Here is a 19413-nt window from a genome sequence, read left to right on the forward strand (position 1 = left end):
ATGTCTTCGTCCCAACACCCTTGGCATGTGCGGGGGTTGAGGGGCAGGCGGGGGTTTGGCAGTGGAGAGGGTGAGGACATTGTCTCTTGTGAATGGGGTGGTTGGGGTGACCAGAGAAGGCTGTTGGGGTGGTTGAGGGGACCAGAAAGGGTTACCACAGTGGAACTCTGTGGTCTGTGGTGCTGCTGTGCTGGGTGCTGAGCTCCATGGCAGTGTTGGTTGTGCTGGGTGCTGAGCCCCATGGCAGTGCTGCTGTGCTGGGTGCTGAGCCCCACGGCAGTGTTGGCTGTGCTGGGTGCTGAGCTCCATGGCAGTGTTGGCTGTGCTGGGTGCTGAGCTCCATGGCAGTGTTGGCTGTGCTGGGTGCTGAGCCCCATGGCAGTGTTGGATGTGCTGGGTGCTGAGCCCCATGGCAGTGCTGCTGTGCTGAGTGCTGAGCTCCACAGCAGTGTTGGATGTGCTGGGTGCTGAGCCCCATGGCAGTGCTGCTGTGCTGGGTGCTGAGCCCCACAGCAATGTTGGCTGTGCTGGGTGCTGAGCCCCATGGCAGTGTTGGATGTGCTGGGTGCTGAGCCTCACAGCAATGTTGGCTGTGCTGGGTGCTGAGCTCCATGGCACTGCTGCTGTGCTGGGTGCTGAGCCCCACAGCAATGTTGGCTGTGCTGGGTGCTGAGCCCCATGGCACTGCTGCTGTGCTGGGTGCTGAGCCCCACAGCAATGTTGGCTGTGCTGGGTGCTGAGCCCCATGGCAGTGTTGGATGTACTGGGTGCTGAGCCCCACGGCAGTGTTGGATGTACTGGGTGCTGAGCCCCACGGCAGTGTTGGCTGTGCTGGGTGCTGAGCTCCATGGCAGTGTTGGATGTGCTGGGTGCTGAGCCTCACAGCAATGTTGGCTGTGCTGGGTGCTGAGCCCCACAGCTGAGCCAAGAGCCTGTCGCAGGACTCAGTGTGAACGTGTCCCCCTGCTCAGGGCCAGGGACCGCCTCCGTCTCCTTCTCCCTCCTGCCTGGGCTGGGGGCGGCTCTGTCCCGCCCCATGGGGCAGCAGGCAGGGCCTGGCCCCCGCCACCGCCCCCGAGTGACGGTGCCGTGACGCGGTGGCAGCGCGGGCTGTGACGCGGGGCTGCGGGGGCTGCACCCCTCGGCCGGGTCGCCGAGCCTGCGCCCCTGGACGCTCCGGTTCGGCAGAGCCTCATCAGTATTCCTGGTGCATGGCCGAGCCAGCTGGAGCTGGTCTGCAGAGCCCGGCAGCTCCAGCGCTGTCCTGGCACAGCGCTCGGGGTCCTCCTGCAGCTGCGGGGGCTCAGCCGCCGTCCCTGGCACTGCACGGAGCCCTCCTGCTCCGCTGCTCCTGTGCTGGGGGTTCTGGGTGCCCCACAGCCTGACCACGTGCGGTGGTCACCTGCCCTGCACCCTGTCCTGATTTTGTTCCTGGCTGTGGTGCTCAGCCTGGTCCCTTGCCCACGGTCCCTCCGCCGGCACGTTCTGTGTGGGGCTGTCGGCCTCAGGCACTTGCAGTCCCGATAGCATGTAGGGCCTGGGGCTGGCTGGTGTCTGTCGTGTGCTCCTGGTCTGCCTCTGGCATCTGCCCACTGTGAGGGCACTGGGAACCTTCAGGGCCACCTGTACTGGGAACCTCATCCCTCATCCCCGGCTGCCGAGGCAGTGCCAGTCCCTCGTTCACACAGGATGTGTGGGGCTGCAGGGGGTCCCCCAGACTCAGGCCCCTCTGCAGACGGACAGTACTTTCAAACCCAGGAGGGATGATGAGTGCAGGTGTCCCACCCTCCCGGCTGGGCATCCCCCTGACAACACAACCTGCATATCTGCAGACCTCCAGAGCAGCAATACCTGTTGGGTCTGGGGGAGCAGTAATACCAGTGCATTAGGTCTGGGGGAGCACAGGGATACCAGTGCCATGGGGTCTGGAGGAGCGCAGTGGAGCATTTGACCATGGTTCAGACTCCTTTTCCATTTCGGGGCTCCACCCTGAACGTCGCACCAGCCCAGCCAGCACTGGAAAATTCCCTGGCTCTCGAACTCTTCCCGTGCAGCTGTTGTTGAGCCTTTCATGGATTATGTTAATCTCAGCCAGATGTTCGTGCCATAATATTTGCACCATGCATGTAACTCACAAGTGCTGGTAGGAGACCAAGTTGCTTCTATCCCCAGGCACCTGCCATGGGTCAGATTGCCAAAGCCTGATGTCCATGTTACTTCCTGGCTCTTGGAGATGCTTCTGGAGCCCTGCATGGCTCTGGTAGCTCCAGCTGAGCCGCTGCCCACGGGGTGGGTGAGCTGTCACCTGTCATTTGCATTAGACACGCACACAGCACCAGTCCAACCCGGTGTGCTCGTGGCATGAACTGCTGGAGATGTGTGAAGGTGTGTGGGGCGTTTCGGTGGTGGCTGTCTCCAAACGCTGGTGGCCTCTGGTCTTGTTCTCAGAGCAGTTCCTCCACTGGTGGAGGGCTGGGGCAGCAGAGCCCACGTGCTGCCCAGACCTGGTGGGGTTTGAACCTGTGCGTGGGTGCAGGAGCCCCGCAGCCCTTGGCCTCAGACCTTGGCACTGAGGCTCCATTTTAGTCTACTTCAGATGTAGGAATAACACAGAGGGGATCCTGTCAGTGCACATATCAGTGCACAGAGCAGATGGAAACCTGGGCCGCAAAACAGCCTCATTAGGTAAAGACACCACTGTGCCATTCCTGTGGTAAGGACCAGTATCTTACTGGGATGCAGCAGGACAGGTGTTGTACCTGTATTTCTTTTTGGGATGCTGGAGGCCCCAGCTGAGTGTTGTGCCTGCATTCTGGCTTTAAGAAAGGTGGTGACAAACTGCAGAGAATCGAGGGACGAGGACGTCATCAGCTGAGGAGAACTCTCTGTGTTTCTCAATAGGCTTAAGGGAGTTTTGGATGGGGTCACTGGAGGAGGAAAAGCTGGAGCAGCAAGGAGGGCACAGGACTGGAGAGGGTTGGGGAGGTCACAGGGGTGGGTCAGACAGACCCAGCATGTCTGGTCCCACCTTGGTGGGCAGCGTGTGGTGCATCATCTCTCCAGCAGACAGTCTGTGCTTCAGCAACACCTCACAGCCAGAACCTCCCAGAATATTTTAAAAAACTGAGACTCATGTGGAAGGGAAACCATCTGGTGCTGTCGGAGTACACGTTAAACCCAGGATTTGGGAAGGGATGAATATAGACAGTCCTGTCTCCCTGTAGGAACAACTTTGCATCCCTGGGAGCACAGAGCTGTGCCAGGCGTGGTGGGAAGGAGCTCACGAGCCTTCTGCCCTGGTTCCCTGCCCAGGGCAGATACGTGTGCCTGAGGTGTCCCTGACAGGTCGGCTCTGACAGCCCAGTCCCTGTAGCCAGCCCCGTTGGGTGTTCAGTGCTTTGGAAGACGTTCCTTCATAATTGCTTCCTGCAGAATTCCTCGTCCTCGCTGCAGTGTGGCTGCTCCTGGAGACGGGATGGCAGATGCTGTGGATGCGGGTCGGATCCAGTCTGGCAGCTCATGTGTTCCTGTGACCTTGGCACAGATGGCAGAGCCGCAGCTCTGGCGGGTTGTCAGGCGCCTTCTGCTCAGTCCCGGGCATGGGTGCCCGTTGGCTTGGGAGGGAGGAGAGCAGCATGTGTCCACCTCTGCCCACAGAGCATGGCCAGGGCATAGGGAGGGGCAGCTCTGAGCTGCTGCTCCGTGTGTCTGGCAGGGGGTACTGGGGAGGGGAACTGCCGGGGTAAGCTGGAACTGTCTGGCAGGTGTGAACACCCGAGGGAAGAGCAGGATGTGCAGCCTTGGGAGAGGCTCTGGGTGGGAGCTCTGCTCCCATGCACTGGCATGGGGGTCTATGGTATTGATGGGGTGGGAGGGAAGGCAGACAGTGGGACCTATGGGCTTAGGAGAGGATGGAGAAGGGAGGGGAAGGGGCTTGATTGAGGCACCGACTATGCTGTGGGGAGGGGAAGGACTGAAGGTGGGGTTTGGCCGTGTCCCAGAGCTGGATGCCTCCAGAGAACTGGAGACTGTGGAGGAGGATGAGGGATCAAAAAGAGGGTGAAGTCCAACAAGGTGATGCTCCCGGTGCCGCTCCCGGTGCTGGCCCTGCCGGGATCCCGGTGCCGTTCCCGGTGTCACTCCCGGCGCCGCTCCCGGTGCTGCTCCCGGTGCCGTTCCCGGTGCCGTTCCCGGTGCCGTTCCCGGTGCCGATCCCGGTGCCGATCCCGGTGCCGGCCCTGCCGGGATCCCGGTGCCGTTCCCGGTGCCGATCCCGGTGCTGTTCCCGGTGTCGCTCCCGGTGTCGTTCCCGGTGCCGGCCCTGCCGGGATCCCGGTGCCGTTCCCGGTGCCGATCCCGGTGCCGTTCCCGGTGCCGTTCCCGGTGCTGTTCCCGGTGCTGTTCCCGCTGCCGATCCCGGTGTCGTTCCCGGTGCCGCGGGCGGCAGCGGCCAGCGTGGGCGCAGCGCCCCCTGGCGGACACGGCGGGCCCGTTCCCGGTCCGTTCCCGGTCCCGTTCCCGGTCCCGGTCCCGGTCCCGGTCCCGGTCCCAGCGCTCGGCGCTGCCCCGGCGGGGCCCGGACTGGCCCTGTCCCGGTGGGCGCCCCGCCCCGGCTCCGGGCTGGCCGGGCAGCGCCGTCGCTCCCCGGTGCGGGCTCTCCCGTGGGCACCGAGCGCGGCCGGGCGGCGACAGGGACCGGGGACAGGGACCAGGGACAGGGACCAGGGACAGGGACCAGGGACAGGCAGCCCCGGGACGGCTCCGCCGCCGCCCGTCCCCCGCGCTCGGTGCCGTCGGTGCCCGCGGAGGGCGCGGCGGGCGGGGCGGCCCCGGCCCCCGCCCCATCCCCACCGCGGCCCCGGCCCGTTCCGGGGCGGGCCGGCCCAGCCCCGCGCCGGCGGCGCCGAGCGCGGCCCGGACATGCGGGCGCGGCGTGGGAGCCCCGCGCCGGCGGCGGAGAGCGGCGGGCGCGGGGCCATGGGGCAGCCCCGCCGCTGACCATGGCCGAGGGCTGGCGCTGGGCCGGGCCGGGCCGGGGCGCCCCGCGGCCGAGCCCCCGCCGCGCCGTCAGCGTCTGCGAGTCGCTGGACCTGCAGGGCGTCCCCGCCGTCCAGGCCGCGCTCGGCGCCGCGCAGCAGCAGCGCCGGCGGCCCAAGAGCTTCTGCGCGGCGGGGAACGGGCTGCCCGGGGCGCTGCTCCCGCCGCCGCCCCCCGCCCGCGCCCGCGGCGGCCTCCTGGACCTGCTCCGGCTGCGCTCGCCGCGCAGGCAGAGCCCCGAGGGCGAGAGCGACGGCCCCGACGGGGCGCAGCGCCCGCGCCCCAGCAGCATGACCTTCCTGCCCACCGCCCGGCCGCCGCAGCCCGCCGAGAGCCCCGGCTTCCTCCGGGGCGGCTCCCTCTGGGGCAGCCGCCGCTGGAACCTTTTCGGGGGCAGCGGCTGGAGCGGCTCCAGCCCCAGGAAGAACTTCAGCTCCCTGCGGAAAAGCTTCAGCTTTCGCCTGCGCCGGGGCCACGAGCTGCGGCGGTCGGAGTCCGGGGGGCTCCTCCGCCCCGCGCGCCTTCGCACCAAGAGCGAGGGCGACGCCAGCTCCCTGCACACCTGCCCCAGCAAGAGGGACCTGCTCTACCCGGAGCTGGCCAGGGTCGGGGGCCGGCTGCCCACCGACCCCACGCAGACGGGAGGACTCTGGAAACTCCTCACGAGCCGCTTCCGAAGGCGAGAGCGTGGCAGCGCTGGCAGCACGTGCCCCAAGGACCCCCACGGCGGTGTCGAGCCCATCCTCCTGGGAGGGGGCCCGCTGCGGGCGCTGGGTGAGTGAGCGCAGGAGCGGTGCTGGGCTGGTGAGAGCCCCCTGCACCTGTGAGACCTGCAGGGACAGGTTGCCGTGGCCTCTCCCAGCCGAGGTCTTGGGCTGGGCACGGGCACCTGGTTCTGTCCTGGTGCTCTGGGGTCTGTGCTCAGCTGCGGCGACGTCGTGTGAGCATTCCTGGTGCCGTGGGGTCGGCGGTGCTGGAGCAGCTGTGGTGTAGCTGCCTGGGAGGAGATGCTCCAGGGTCCAGTTCCCTTGCTGGCCACACACCTGGGAGTCAAGCACACATGTTCCACGTCCTTCTTGTCCCAGTGGTGTCCCAGCAAGGGCAGGGAGGGCTGAGCCTTGTGCAGTGGCATTGGGGGAGCAGGAGCTCGGTGGGAGGGGAAGAGGAGTGCTGTTGGTGGGCTCCTGAGCAAGTGAGACCGTTTGGGAGGTTGCCAGAGCAGAGGTGTGGAGCAGCATGGGGGGTTGGGGAGCACAGAGATGGTCCTGCACTCCCCTCTTTTGAGCAGCTCCCTGGTGCCAGGCCATCCAGAGGATGCTCTGCTGGGATCATCCTCGGGGCCGAGTGGAGGCCGGATGTTTGTGAGCATGGGACACTCACTATGTGTGGGGCAGCCTCTGGAGAGCAGGGGTGGTATCCCCGGTGATGGCACAGGGGGACAGGACCCGTGGTCCTCCCCAGGGAACCCACACTCGATGGGGACTGGCAGCTGAAGCAGCTCTCAGGTGCTCGATTCCAGTGTCTGGTGAGGGGTTCTCCAGCATCAGGGTTGTGTGGGGCCTCAACCAGAGCTGCATGAGCTGTGCCTCCGTGCTCTGTCCCCTTCCCGGCCCTGTGGAAGGAGCTATGGGCGAGCCCTGCGCCCTGGCAGGGCTGGGAGGCGAGAGCAGCATCCACAGCTTTTTAAGGCATGGAACGTGCGGAGCTGGGGGCTGGGCTGGGCCCCGCCGCCCGCTCCCGGTGGGGCCTCGTCGGGTTCCATCGCTCTGCTCTGCATCCGGGCGTTGTGGAGGCAGTTCTGCACTTGGCTCGTGTGCTGGAGGGACAGCTTGGGGCTGGCAGGCTCCCCAGGGAACCCGCACGCTCCCGGGGAACCTGCACACTCCTGAGCCAGCGGCTGCCCAGGGCAGCGCTGTGCCCAGAACACTCTCTGGGAGGGCTGGCCTGCAGGGACCAGCGCGGGAGCAGCTCTGCTGCTGCCCAGGGAGCTCAGGGGGCTCCTTCCTGCAGCCCCTCGTGCCCTTGGGGCTCGCTGTGCTCCAGGGGAAGGGTCTGGAGGCTCCGGTGGGTGCGAGGCTGCCGTGTGCCACGAGGCAGAGGGCTGGGATGCTCTGCGCTCGCGGGGGGCCCGCTCTGGCAGGGCAGCCCGGGCCGGGTGCCGGGTGCCGGCTGGGTGGCGGGAGGTTCCCAGGCGAGGGGAGGCTGCGCTCATGGCTGGGGAATGTGGGTGTACGCGGGCAGGGAGGGCCGGGCCCTGCCCCTGCAGCGGGGGCCTGTTCCTGCTTGCCGGCAGCTTCCAGTGGGAGCTGCGCCAGCAGCAGCCGGCCCGGCAGCCGCACTCACAGGGGAGCAGCCAAGGCTGAGCACTCCATTGGTGTCTTTGCCCTCACCTGCCTGCTCCATTGAACAGGTAGGGGCTCCCGTTGGGCCTATCTGTGGGAAACCTTGCTGAGGATTCCATGGGGAGTGCTGTGGGGGGCTTGGGGCCCCTCCAGCTGTGACCAGCCAGATCATGCGGGACCACTGCTTGTCACAAGGGTTAGTGTTTGCCACCGTAGCTCGTGCTGGAAGCAGAGGCTCAGGGATGACCTTTCCAGGCTGCCCCTGGCACTGTGGCTCGTTGTGGCAGAGTGAGCCCTGCCCTGGGGCTGCAGAGCTCATGGTGGGTTTGGTCACTCTGAGAACCCCATGCATTACCTGCAGGTACCTGCACAGCCCCTGTACCCACCAGACCTGTGTCCTCCTGCGGACAGGGAGGTCTGAAGAGACAGCAGTGAAGTCTGCAGAGCAAAGCAACTGCTGCTTGTCCTGTCTCATGCCCTGTCTCCCCACTGTGTCTCTGCTCAGCACGTTGGTCCCTGGGCCATGGCTCGCTCCAGCTGTGGGCCTCTGAGCCAGGGCTGGAGGAGCACAGCCTTAGTGCTGCTCTGGTGGAGCTGCTCAGGAGGTCTCATCTCTGCCCCATCCCTGTTCCAGTCTTGCAGGCCGATGGCGTTCCAAACCTTCTTGACATCCCACAAACTTTGATGGTCCGTGCGGGTGCTGCCCACCTTGCCCTGGGAAAGCTGCTGGTGCAGCCCCAGCTCGCCCTCCCGGGGGGTGCAGCTGCAGCTGTGGTTATCAGCGCTTGGAAAAGCTGGATGTAGGAGTCCCGGCAGAGAGCCAAGCCAGCACTCTCCCTGTTTCCAGAACCTGGAGTGGTTTGTTTACAGCACGCTGCGATACCCACCCAGCACTGTGCTCTGCATCCAGGCATACCCACAGAGAGCCAGGAGGATGCTCTGAGTGCTGCTCCCAGCCCTGGAGGGGTTCGACTGGGATGGAGCACAAGGAGGGGTGATGGGGGATTTTCGGGGTTTGTTACCCAAAAAGCATAAAGGGATGGTCCTTGTGTAACAGGCAAGGGAGGGCAACAGCCCTTGGGACTGGAGAGCCAAGTGAACATAGTCCAGCCAGCTCAGACTGACCCAGGTGATCGTGGTTGGTGGTTCAGAGGAATGTTTCTGGGTATCCAGGTGTTGGCTGGTGCCATTCCAAAGAGGCTCTCTAATAGGCATGGGCTTGGGAAAACTGGACTTGTTAGGGATTGGAGTTGTCCCTGTGCATGGAGGGACTGTGTGAAGGGTACAGCATCTCTGATGGCTCAGGATGTGTTCCTCACCCAAGAGAATGGCCTGAAGTTGTGTCAGGGAGATCTAGGCTGGATCTCAGGAAAAGGTTCTTCTCCCAGAGGGTGGTTGGGCACTGAACAGGCTGCCCAGGGCAGTGGTCACCACCCCAAGGCTGACAGAGCTCAAGGAGCGTTTGGACAATGCTCTCAGGGACACTGGGTGGGTTTGTTGGGATGTCCTGGGCGCGGCTGAGTGGGACTCAATGATCCGTATGGGTCCCTTCCAGCTCAGGATATTCTGTGATTCTGTGATTCTGTGATTCTGTGATCACAGCCTGTCCCCTCTCCCAGGGAGCCATGCCCTGCTTTTTGAGGTGCTTTGAGGTACCTCCGTTCACTCTCCTGTGTGGAGACTGATGTGCAGGGCATGTGAGGGAAAGCTCCTGGGAGAAGAGGGGTGTGTTTTCTCCTGGATCAGGTGAAGTTTGCATAGTGAGTTGGGTAGGTCATGATAAGTATCACCTCGTGTTGGTACCTGCCTCGGCTGAGCTGGGAGCACTGGTGGGGCTAGAGATGCCTCGGATGCTGAGGCCAGAATGGTGTCTGTGCTTCAGAAAAGCTTGGGAGGTCTAGAAGGTGTCAGGGAAGGAGTTGTTGGGACAATGCTCTGGAAGGCCCAGCTCTCAGGATGAGGTCAGAGAGTGTGCAGTGGGTGCAGAGGTGTCTGACTGCAGTCACAGGCAGCCCCAGGGAGAGGGAACTCCAACCCCAGCACCTGTGGGGTTGCAGAGCTGGAGCTGAGGTCAGGCATGTTGGGAACAGGTTTTTGCTGGCAGATGGGTCCTCACTGTGCTGGGTAGCAGTGTCTCTCCATGTCACTCTGCTGGATTCTGCCTTCCAGCAGACGCTGTCCTTCCATCACAGGGAGGTTTGGTTTGCCACTGTTCGGACAGGGACTGGAAAGCAGCAGGTGCTGAGAGATTGAAACACCTGGATCTTCCTGAGTGCACACTGACAGCAAAGCCTGGTGACAGGAGCTGCTGCCGCGCAGTGTGATGACGGAGCGAAGGTGGCAGTTCCTGATCGTGCCCTGTTTCACCAGGAGACACACAATTGTCTCCTTTCACTGCTGCAAAGTATTCAAAGCTCTGGTGAGGTAATCCTTGCTGAGATCATGTCCTGCAGTGGGTTCTCGCACTGACTTGGTGCTGACTGGGACACTGGCCATGCCTGTGCTGGTCCTTAACCTGGAGAAATCCCTCTCCTGCCAGCATTGCCAGGGCTGAGGCTTTATCAGCCTGGCCCAGGAAGGGTGGCTGTGCCCAGGAAGGGTGGCTGTGCCCAGGCACGCTGCCTCTGCCGCCCTTTCATCTACGTGTGCGGGCAGGTGGATCCGTTGGACGTGGTTTGTGTGGCCTCTGCTGTGTTTGCTCAGCCTCTGACCTGGTTTCAAGGCTGGGTTTAGTGTCCAGGATTGCAGTGTCCAAGGGAGTTCCACCGTGGCTTGGATAATGAGTTGGTTAATTATTAGTTGCTGTGTGGGGAGACCAGATGTGTCTGGCACTGGCGCTTCTGGAGCACAGGGTAGATGAACCTGCTGCACGTCATCCCATGGAGGGAGCAGCTGAGGTGAGGAGTTGGGTTTGCCCAGCCAGCCCCTTCCTTCTCCCAGTTTTCCTGCAGCACGTGTGTGTGAGCAGCCATGGGTCCATGGCTGAACCCCCTCCAAGCTTTCTGCAGGGCACGAGGGCCGCGGTGTCTGGGCTGTGCCATGAAGGTGCTGGTTGTGCCTCCTTGATGTGATGCTGCTGTCCCATATCTGGGGCCCGGCCTGAGGGTCCTGCTGGTGTCCAGGATAACTGGCTGAGGAATGTCAGCTACAGGGAGTCTGCTTCATGTCCCTGTCTGCTCTTCTGCCCTACCTCCCAAATTTCCACCTTCTGCAACAGAGCCACCTACACCGGGAAACCTCCGTCAGCAGAAGATTCTGAGCATAACGGAATTGGCCTGAATCTCCTTTTCCCAGGCCAGGCCAGACTGATCTCCTCTCGTGTGGTTGAGTCGTGGAGCCAAGGACACTGCTGGGCTGTGCTGAGGCTCTTGTGTGACAGTGGTGCCCTGAGCCCACTGCTTCTTTTGGATACACCTGGGAAGGTGTTGAACTGTAGCACAGACAGTCTAGTCCCCTCTGTGTGATTAAACAACAAAGAGAAGAGGGAGGCAGAGTGACCAGCTGTGCTTTCCTGTGGAATACCAGGGTATGCAGCCAGTCCAGCAGTGAAGCTGAGCGAGTAAATCGTGCCTCCTGTGCTACATGAATGCCAGTGCTGAGAGGGAGGACAGTCCCTGGAGGTGTCACCTGCTGGAGGCAATCCCTGCTGGGCAAGCTGGCACCAGGACCCAGGGGATGTGGGGAAGGTGCTCACACTCACCTGCCTGCTGGGATTTTGGGTGGTACCTTTTCTCCAGTCAGGTCACCAGTGGCTCTCTGAGTGCATCCACGTGGTCACTGCTTCATCCAGGAGATGATGGGGATCTCGTGCCTGTTCCAGTGGGGAGCAGTGCCCGAGGGCTGGGCACCCCTGCACCCCCTAGGCATGGCAGGTGGTTGGGGAGGGTCTGGCCGCCCTGGAGAGAATGGTGCTGTTCGAGGGGAGCTCCCACCCCCAAATCCCCCTCCTGCAGCTGCAGACTCAGACCTTCCCAGTGCTGCTCTGGTGTGTAACAGCTGCACAAGACACAGGGTGTGTAATGTCACACCACAGGATTCGTAGCCGTGAGTGCAGGGAATTGCCACGTGCTGCATTTTAGCAGCGAAGGATCAAGATTGGATGGACAGAGCTGATGTCAGTCGTGTCACTGGTATTTGGCAGCTGGGTGCTTGGCCTGTGACTGTTTTAGGTTGAGAAACTGCTCTTGAGTACCCTCTGACAGCTCTGTGGTGCCATCCATGGCTGCCCATGCTCGGAGCTGCTGGAGCTGCCAGCAGACAAGGGAAGTGAGTGTGAGAAATCGAGGGGGGTCCATTCTGGGGGTGTCTGAGACCCGGAGCCGCCCCTGTGAGCGCGGGTGCAGACGGCTGCAGGACACAGGGCACAGGTGACGTGAGAGATGAGTGACAAGGTGACTTTGGGCCTGCAGATGGGCACACCCAGACAGGTGTGGGTCCTCCAGGTGCCAGGGGGATGTGCACACATGTGCATGTCCCTTGCGTGGTGAGAGGAGGGCAGTTGGCATGTCCTGGGGCAGAGCAGGGCGTGTAAAAAGGACTGGGGGCCCTTGCAGTGACAGACTCAGTTGTTGTGTGGGCCCCACCCTGACATGTGGCAGTGGATTGTGCTCCAAACCCTCAGACCTTCCCGGACTGGCCCATGGTCACAGAATCGTTGTGGTTGGAAAAGGCCTCTCAGACCATGGAGTCCAACCATTCTCCCAGCACTGCCAAGGCCACCACTGACCCATGGCCCCAAGTGCCACACCCACAGGGCTTGGAAATCCCTCCAGGGATGGGGACTCCACCCCTGCCCTGGGCAGCTGTGCCAGGGCTGGACAGCTGTTTCAGGGAAGAAATTTCCCCAGTATCCAACCTAAACCTTCCCTGACACAACTTGAAGCTATTTCCTCTTGTCCTGTCAGGTCTTGACAGTGTTGAGTACCTTGTCCAGGTGCTGGATGGGAAGTTTCCCTGGGGATTGCAGGCAGAGGACAGTGCCTCTGGACACACATGGCTTCCTCACCTCCCAGGCACTGCTGTCTTCATCCCCATCCCTGCAGGAGGAGATGCCTCGGCAGCTCCACCGCTCAGCCAGCGGGGCAGGAGGGTGGGTTGGGGTGGCACAAGGAGCGAGTAGTGCTCCAGATGGGCTGTTCAGTCAGGGTGGGATGTCCACCTGAACGAGAGGTGTTTGTTCACGAAGAAGTTCCTCAGTGGAGGGGTTGGTGTGTGCAGGTCTGGCCCAGGATGGCAGGGACTCACAGGGGTCTTCTGCTGATGATGCCTGTGACCCTGGCTCCAGACGGGGCTGCAGAGGGAACTTGCCCCTCACAGATCTGTGTCTTGGTAGCTTTTCCAGGTGACTGTGAAGGAATGGGGACTCCAGCTGCTCTGTGCAGAGCTGTGCCAGCACCCTGACACGGTGCTGGGCAGAGACAGTGTGGGTGCAAGCAGCGTACTGGGCTGTACTGGGCTGTGCTGGGCCCGTGGGCTGTGCTGGGACCCGTGGGCTGTGCTGGGATCCGTGGGCTGTGCTGGGATCTGTGGGCTGTGCTGGGATCCGTGGGCTGTGCTGGGATCCGTGGGCTGTGCTGGGATCTGTGGGCTGTGCTGGGCCCATAGGCTGTGCTGGGATCCGTGGGCTGTGCTGGGATCCATGGTCTGTGCTGGGATCTGTGGGCTGTGCTGGGACCCGTGGGCTGTGCTGGGATCCATGGGCTGTGCTGGGATCTGTGGGCTGTGCTGGGATCCGTGGGCTGTGCTGGGATCCATGGGTTGTGCTGGACCCGTGGGCTGTGCTGGACCCGTGGGCTGTGCTGGGACCCGTGGGTTGTGCTGGGATCTGTGGGCTGTGCTGGGATCTGTGGGCTGTGCTGGGATCTGTGGGCTGTGCTGGGCCCATAGGCTGTGCTGGGATCCGTGGGCTGTGCTGGGATCCATGGGCTGTGCTGGGATCCATGGGCTGTGCTGGGATCTGTGGGCTGTGCTGGGACCGCGGGCTGTGCTGGGCCCATAGGCTGTGCTGGGATCCATAGGCTGTGCTGGGATCCATAGGCTGTGCTGGGATCCATGGGCTGTGCTGGGATCTGTGGGCTGTGCTGGGCCCATAGGCTGTGCTGGGATCCGTGGGCTGTGCTGGGCCCATAGGCTGTGCTGGGACCGCGGGTTGCCGGTGCCGTGTGTGCCGGGTAGGTCCCGTTCAGACCTGGCAGACGGTGGGAGCGGGTGGGAGCGGGTGGGAGCGGATGGGCTGAAGCACAGGCTGTGCCTGGTGTTTCGGGTTGAGTGTGCGAAGGGTAGTGAGGAGTTGGGGGTGTGTCTGTGGCTGAGCACAGTCCCATTGGCCTTGTGTCACTGGCATTTGTTTGTGTTGAGGTTTATTCAGAGGCCTTCACAGCAAGTCAAAAATCAAAGTGTTGAGAACAAACTCCTGAACCCAGGTTAAAAACCAAACAAGGGTCTGTTGGGACAGCTGGCACAGGAGGCAGTTGGCAACAGTCAGAGCAGTTTGTCATGGGCACCCGTGAGCAGATCCAGCTCACCTGAGAGCCCAGCCTGTCCTCTCCAGGGCTCTCCCTCCCTCTACTCTTTCCCAAGGCCAGTCACTGAGAGCATGTCTTGTGCTCTGCTCAGAACCCCTCAAAAACCTGCTGTGTGTAGTGAAACAGTATGAATGAGGTGCTTTGTCCCCTCAGGGAGTGCTGGGAAGGAGAAGGCCTGGATGGTGCTTTATCCGTCACCTTACCTGTCAAAGGAACTCAGTGGCACAGAAGTCCCAGGTGAAGGTGACAGCTTTTTTTAGATCCAGTGATGCAGTTGGAAACACAGGTGTGCTGTTACCTTTTGGAAAGGGCTCAAGAATGTATCATTTTCCTCCTGATTGATGGGTTGTTTTAATAAAAAATTTACCTCTGCCTAAAAAAAGAAAAGGCAGATGAAAGACGCTGCAGAGAAATGATTCCTCCTCAGAGTCCTCAGGGTGGCTATAAATAACCTTGTGTTCTTGCAGCAGACCTGGGTGTTATTTGTCTGTAGCTCCTGGAAAAGGATTGTTCCTAAATCAGCCATGGAAGGTGAACTCCAGGTACGAGCACCGTGTTCCCCCAGAGGAACACACCCCACAGGCCCGGGGGTGCACAGAGCTGGGGTGAAGGCACAGTGCTGGTCATCAGGTCACTGTTTGTCCCCTCGTGGCCACTGAGCACCTGTGGGCCAGGAGGGGTGGAGCCCACCGGCCGCTTCCCCACGGCTTTGGGCTGCGTGTCTCCCACCAGTGCCCACTGAGGTGGGAGAGGTGAGACAAGGCTTCAGCCTGGAAATGGAGGAAGAGCTGGAGCTGTTGGGTGTCCAACCTCCCCTCAGCAGTTCTGAGGGCCAGAACGTGAGCCCAGGCCACTGTGTCTGATCACTAACTATGGCTGGGTCTGGTGGATTCACCACTTCCCTTGTGAGGGGATTCACCACTTCCCATCTCAGATTCCTATTCTTGCAATAGTCCGTGGCCACAGATTCAGCAGGTTTCCTACAGGCTCCTGGGGTTGCAGAGCTCCCACAGGTTTCCAGTCTCCAAAAATCCTTTCTGTTTATGCACGATGAACATGCAGCCATGCACGTTCGGGCCCTGCCCTGGAGCAGGCCTTGGATGGAGCGTCCGGCCTCGCCAAGGTGAATGAGGGACCCGGGATTGTCAGGAGGAACTGCTGCTGCTCCTGGTGCTCAAGGTCTTCTCCAGACTCCTGTACCTCCCCCAGAGAGTCTGGTTCCGTTTGGGAAGTCTGTCTCATCAGCTTCTGGAGCTGGTTGGGATGTAAATGAGTTTTTGGAGCTCTGTGGCAGGCCGGGGGTGTTTCCTGCGCCGTTCCAGCCGTGCCAAATTGCCACAGCCTCCGTAAGCCTGTTGCAGTGCACTGCCAGTTCCATAACACGCAATAATTCGTTGTGTTTGCCTTCAGTCAGAAACATGGATGATGTGCTGCCATCAGCTCCTCACCCACCCAACCTGCGGCACGCCAAGGGCAGGGCTCGGGGCGCTGGCCTGTGCCCTCGGTTCTGGGGTCCTGTGCAGCCTGTGCTCTGTCCTCTGTGCCTCAGGGCAAGGGATGCTAAAGAGGTTTTTGTGCTCCTGCAGGGCAGGAGGGAGGGTCCCACCCTGTGGTGCCCGGGCTTTGCGCTGCCATGCTGCCCTCGGCTTGGCTGCTCCTCCCTGCCCAGGGCTCCGGCTGTGGAGACTGGGCATGGGCAGTATCAGGACCTCGTGCAGCTTCGTGTCTCTGGATAGGGTGTAAGGGAGGGAAGAGCCATAAACCTGCCTGGAAGGAGCAGGGAGAGCATGGCAAGGCCCTTGATGGCAACCATGGTGACCTTGTGATTTCTCCTCTGTGTTTGCAGATTCGTTTGTGAACAGCCAGGAATGGACCCTGAGTCGCTCGGTGCCTGAGCTGAAGGTGGTGAGTACCTGCAGCTCGTGCCTTGGGTACCCCTGGTTCCCCAGATCCTGTGGGATGTGGTCTCTGGTTGGGGGCTGCCTCTGCCCCCTCTGTCCCCAGCACAGCCCCTTGGGATGGGACAAGGTCAGTACTGCGGGCACTGGGGTGGCCTGGAGGGGGTGTCAGGGTGGGCAGGATGCTGCGGGTGCTTCTCATTTGTGTCTGTTCTCGGAGCCCTCCATGATCTGTTCCCCACGCTCTCTGTGCCAGCCCTCAGCTCCCTGTGCAGGCTCATGGTGTCTCCTTCTGCCCTTTCTCCCTTTGGCCTTTTCTCCCTTCAGCCTTTGCAAGATTAACTTTTTTCAATATTACTCCAAGAAACAAAAGATCAAAATTCTTTTTGCAAAGCATTCCAGCACTGTCCTGCCATAGTGTCTCTTACCTGCAGTGAAGTGAAAATCAAAACAAACTCTGAATATGCATTTGTTAGTTTGCCTGTGAAATGTGTCTTCAAAAACATTCCCGCAGCTGTTCCATGTGACGTTAAGGCCCCGGAGGCTGCAAAGCCATGCTGACAGCTAAACCATCCCAGAGCTTTTAGTTCTTCCTCAAGTGCCCTTTTCCCATGTTTTCCATGACCTCTGAGAATCTCTTGTTCCGGGGTTTCATCCGGCCAGTGCAGCTCTTCTAAAAGCCTGGAGGCCTTTCAGAGTCCTGGTTCAGAGTCACAGGGTCATTTGGGTTGGAAAAGCCCTCTGAGACCAGCGAATCCACCTGTTCCCCCAGCACTGCCAAGGCCACCACTGACCATGTCCCCAAGTGCCACACCCACAGGGCTTTGAAATCCCTCCAGGGATGGGAACCCCACCACTACCCTGGGCAGCTGTGCCAGGGCTGGACAGCTGTTTCAGGGAAGAAATTTCCCCAGTATCCAACCTAAACATCCCCTGGCACAACTTGAGGCTGTTTCCTCTTGTCCTGTCCCTTGTTCCCTGGGAGCAGAGCTTGATCCCCATCTGGCTCCACTGTCCTGTGGGAGGGACAGAGGACACAGAGCTGCTTGAAAACTGGAAGGGAGTGAAGCCTGGGAATGTTTCTTGTGGGAGTCAGTGTTGGGCCCTCACTGCAAGAAGGACATGGAGGGGCTGGAGCATGTCCAGGGAAGGGAATGGAGCTGGAGAAGGGATTGGAGCACCAGGATTGGCTGAGGGAGCTGGAGGGGCTCAGCCTGGAGAAGAGGAGGCTCAGGGGAGACCTTCTCACTTGCTGCAAATCCCTGACAGGAGGGGGGAGCCAGAGGGATGGGTCGGGCACCTGCGCTGCCTCCTGGCAAGACTCGTCCCCTGGATCTCAGTGGGGACTGCATTCCCTCCTTTTCCCAACAGTCATGGAACAGAGTCCCCACAGTGCCTACACACCTTGTTTGGCTCTGGTTTGTGCCTCTCAGGGGTTCTGTTCCTCAGGACTGTCAGTTCAGGGGGAGCTGGTCTGTAGCTCCAGGTGAGCCCAAGGACAGGACAGGGCAGAGCAGCAGGATTTCAGTGAGACGCAGGTCAGGGTTTGGACTATGTGCAAACAAAGTGTAACTGCAGCCTCTGTCCCAGTTTCAGAGCTAAATGCCATCACAGTGCTTATCTCTGGCGTGGTGTGGGGCCGTCACTGCCGGGCAGCCCCGGGAGCTGCTCCATTGGCAGAAGTGGCCCCAGGGACTGGGGCTGTGGCCAGCCTGGCACTGAGCCCCTGGGCTGCCTGCCTGGCACAGGGGTCTCCACAGTTTATTCTGTGGAGACCTTCTCCAGTACTCCCACCTGGAGTGCTGTGTCCGGGTCAGGGGCCCTCAACACAAGAAAGACATCGACCTGTTGGATGAGTGCAGAGGAGGCCACGGAGCTGCTGCCAGGGCTGGAGCCCCTCTGCTCTGGAGCCAGGCTGGGAGAGCTGGGGGGGTTCCCCTGGAGAAGAGAAGGCTCCAGGGAGAGCTGAGAGCCCCTGGCAGGGCCTAAAGGGGCTCCAGGAGAGCTGGAGAGGGACTGGGGACAAGGGGGAATGGCTTCCCACTGCCAGGGAGTAGTATTATATGGGATATTGGGAAGAAATTCTTGGCTGTGAGGGCAGTGAGCCCAGAGAAGTTGTGGCTGCCCATCCCTGGAAGTGTCTAAGGCCAGGCTGGATGGGGCTTGGAGCAGCCTGGGCTAGTGGAAGGTGTCTCTGCCCATGTCAAGGAGTGGGACTGGATGAGCTTTAAGGTCCCTTTCAACCCAAACCATTCTGTGATTCTGTGATTCCCTGTCTCTGGTTAGATCCCAGGGGCAGGGGGGAGGGCTTGGCCTCAGGACGGGCTGTTGCTGTTGTGGGTGACGGGGGTGCAGTGTTGGTGTGGCCCTTGGGTCCCTGCAGGCCCCATGCTCTGGAGACACGTGTGCAGGACAGGGAGGGCACAGCCCAGCCCGCCTTCTCCGTGTTCTCACCTGTCTGAACATGCTGTTGGGGCCCGTGGTTGTGTGGCAGCTGCCAGACCTGGCAGCGGTGCCTGCGGCCCGGGCACACCCACGGGAGCACCTTGGTCCTGCTCCCTGGTCCTGCTGCGTGCCGGCTCCGTGGGACAGGAGGAACTGGCACATGGGATGGTGTCCTGCACTCTTAGCATGGGCTGTGCCATCAGAATGCTGGCTGCTGCTGGGCTGGTGCCTCTGCCTCTCACCGGGAGCGTGTGGGTGGCCCAGGGCAGGACCTGGAGCAGCGGAAGCGTTCAAGCACCTGGCTGAGAGCTGGAGAACCTGCCTGGTGGTGACTCACCTGCCGAGCTCATCCCTGTGCCTGGAAAAGTTTGGCTGTGAACTTCTCTTTGGTGGCAGAGGCAGCTTTAGGGTTCCAGCTGCTCCTCACCCTACATTTCTCAGTGTGTGAGTGCAGCTGTACAGGACCACAGAACCCCTGAGGTTGGAAAAGCCCTCTAAGATCACCAAGTCCCACCATCAACCTGCACCACCACCACCATGCTCACCACTAAACCATGTTCTCAAGTGCATCCACACATTTCTTGAACAATTCCAGGGGTGGGGACTCCACCCCTGCCATGGGCAGCCTGTGCCAGGGGTGGACAGCCCTTTCCATGAAAATATTTTCCTGATATCCAACTTAAACCTGCCCTGGCACAACTCATTTGCTCTTGTCCCTTGTTCCCTGGGAGCAGAGCCTGACCCCCACCCAGCTCCTCCCTCCTGTCAGGGAGTTCCAGAGCCAGAAGGTCCCCCCTGAGCCTCCTTTTCTCCAGGCTGAGCCCCCCCAACTCCCTCAGCTGCTCCTCATCAAACCTGTGCTCCAGACCCTTCACCACAAACCTGCTCCCACAACTAGTGGCTTTAAACCGTCGTGAAGACGCTGATGCCAGGCAGAGCTGGGCTCTCTAACCCATCCTAGGACACCCACCTCTGTTTCATGGCAAATCTGAGAGTGCTGGTGGTGCCACCTCACAGGGGTGGCCTCGTGTAGAGGGACATGTGCTGGGCACACCAGGTGACATGTGCCTCTGTTCCAGGGCATCGTGGGGAACCTGTCCAGTGGCAAGTCAGCCCTGGTGCACCGTTACCTGACCGGCACCTACGTGCAGGAGGAGTCTCCAGAGG

At 61.3% G+C, this 19413-nt stretch overlaps 1 protein-coding gene across 3 annotated transcripts in view; it reads left to right on the top strand.

Annotated features, from left to right (window-relative positions):
- Positions 1–19413, top strand: part of AGAP3 (ArfGAP with GTPase domain, ankyrin repeat and PH domain 3) — a 108935-nt gene that overhangs the window by 26700 nt on the left and 62822 nt on the right. For 2 of the 3 annotated variants that reach the window (XM_064647729.1, XM_064647816.1), the window contains exons 2-3: positions 15750–15808; positions 19326–19413. In XM_064647729.1, coding sequence (XP_064503799.1) covers positions 15750–15808; positions 19326–19413 — 147 coding nt within the window. Of the gene's footprint in view, positions 1–4985; positions 5812–15749; positions 15809–19325 lie in introns of those variants that run through there. The other variant, XM_064647648.1, reaches the window with a different exon arrangement.

This window comes from Pseudopipra pipra, chromosome 1 (genome assembly GCF_036250125.1).
Source record: "Pseudopipra pipra isolate bDixPip1 chromosome 1, bDixPip1.hap1, whole genome shotgun sequence".
Classification (NCBI taxonomy): domain Eukaryota; kingdom Metazoa; phylum Chordata; class Aves; order Passeriformes; family Pipridae; genus Pseudopipra; species Pseudopipra pipra.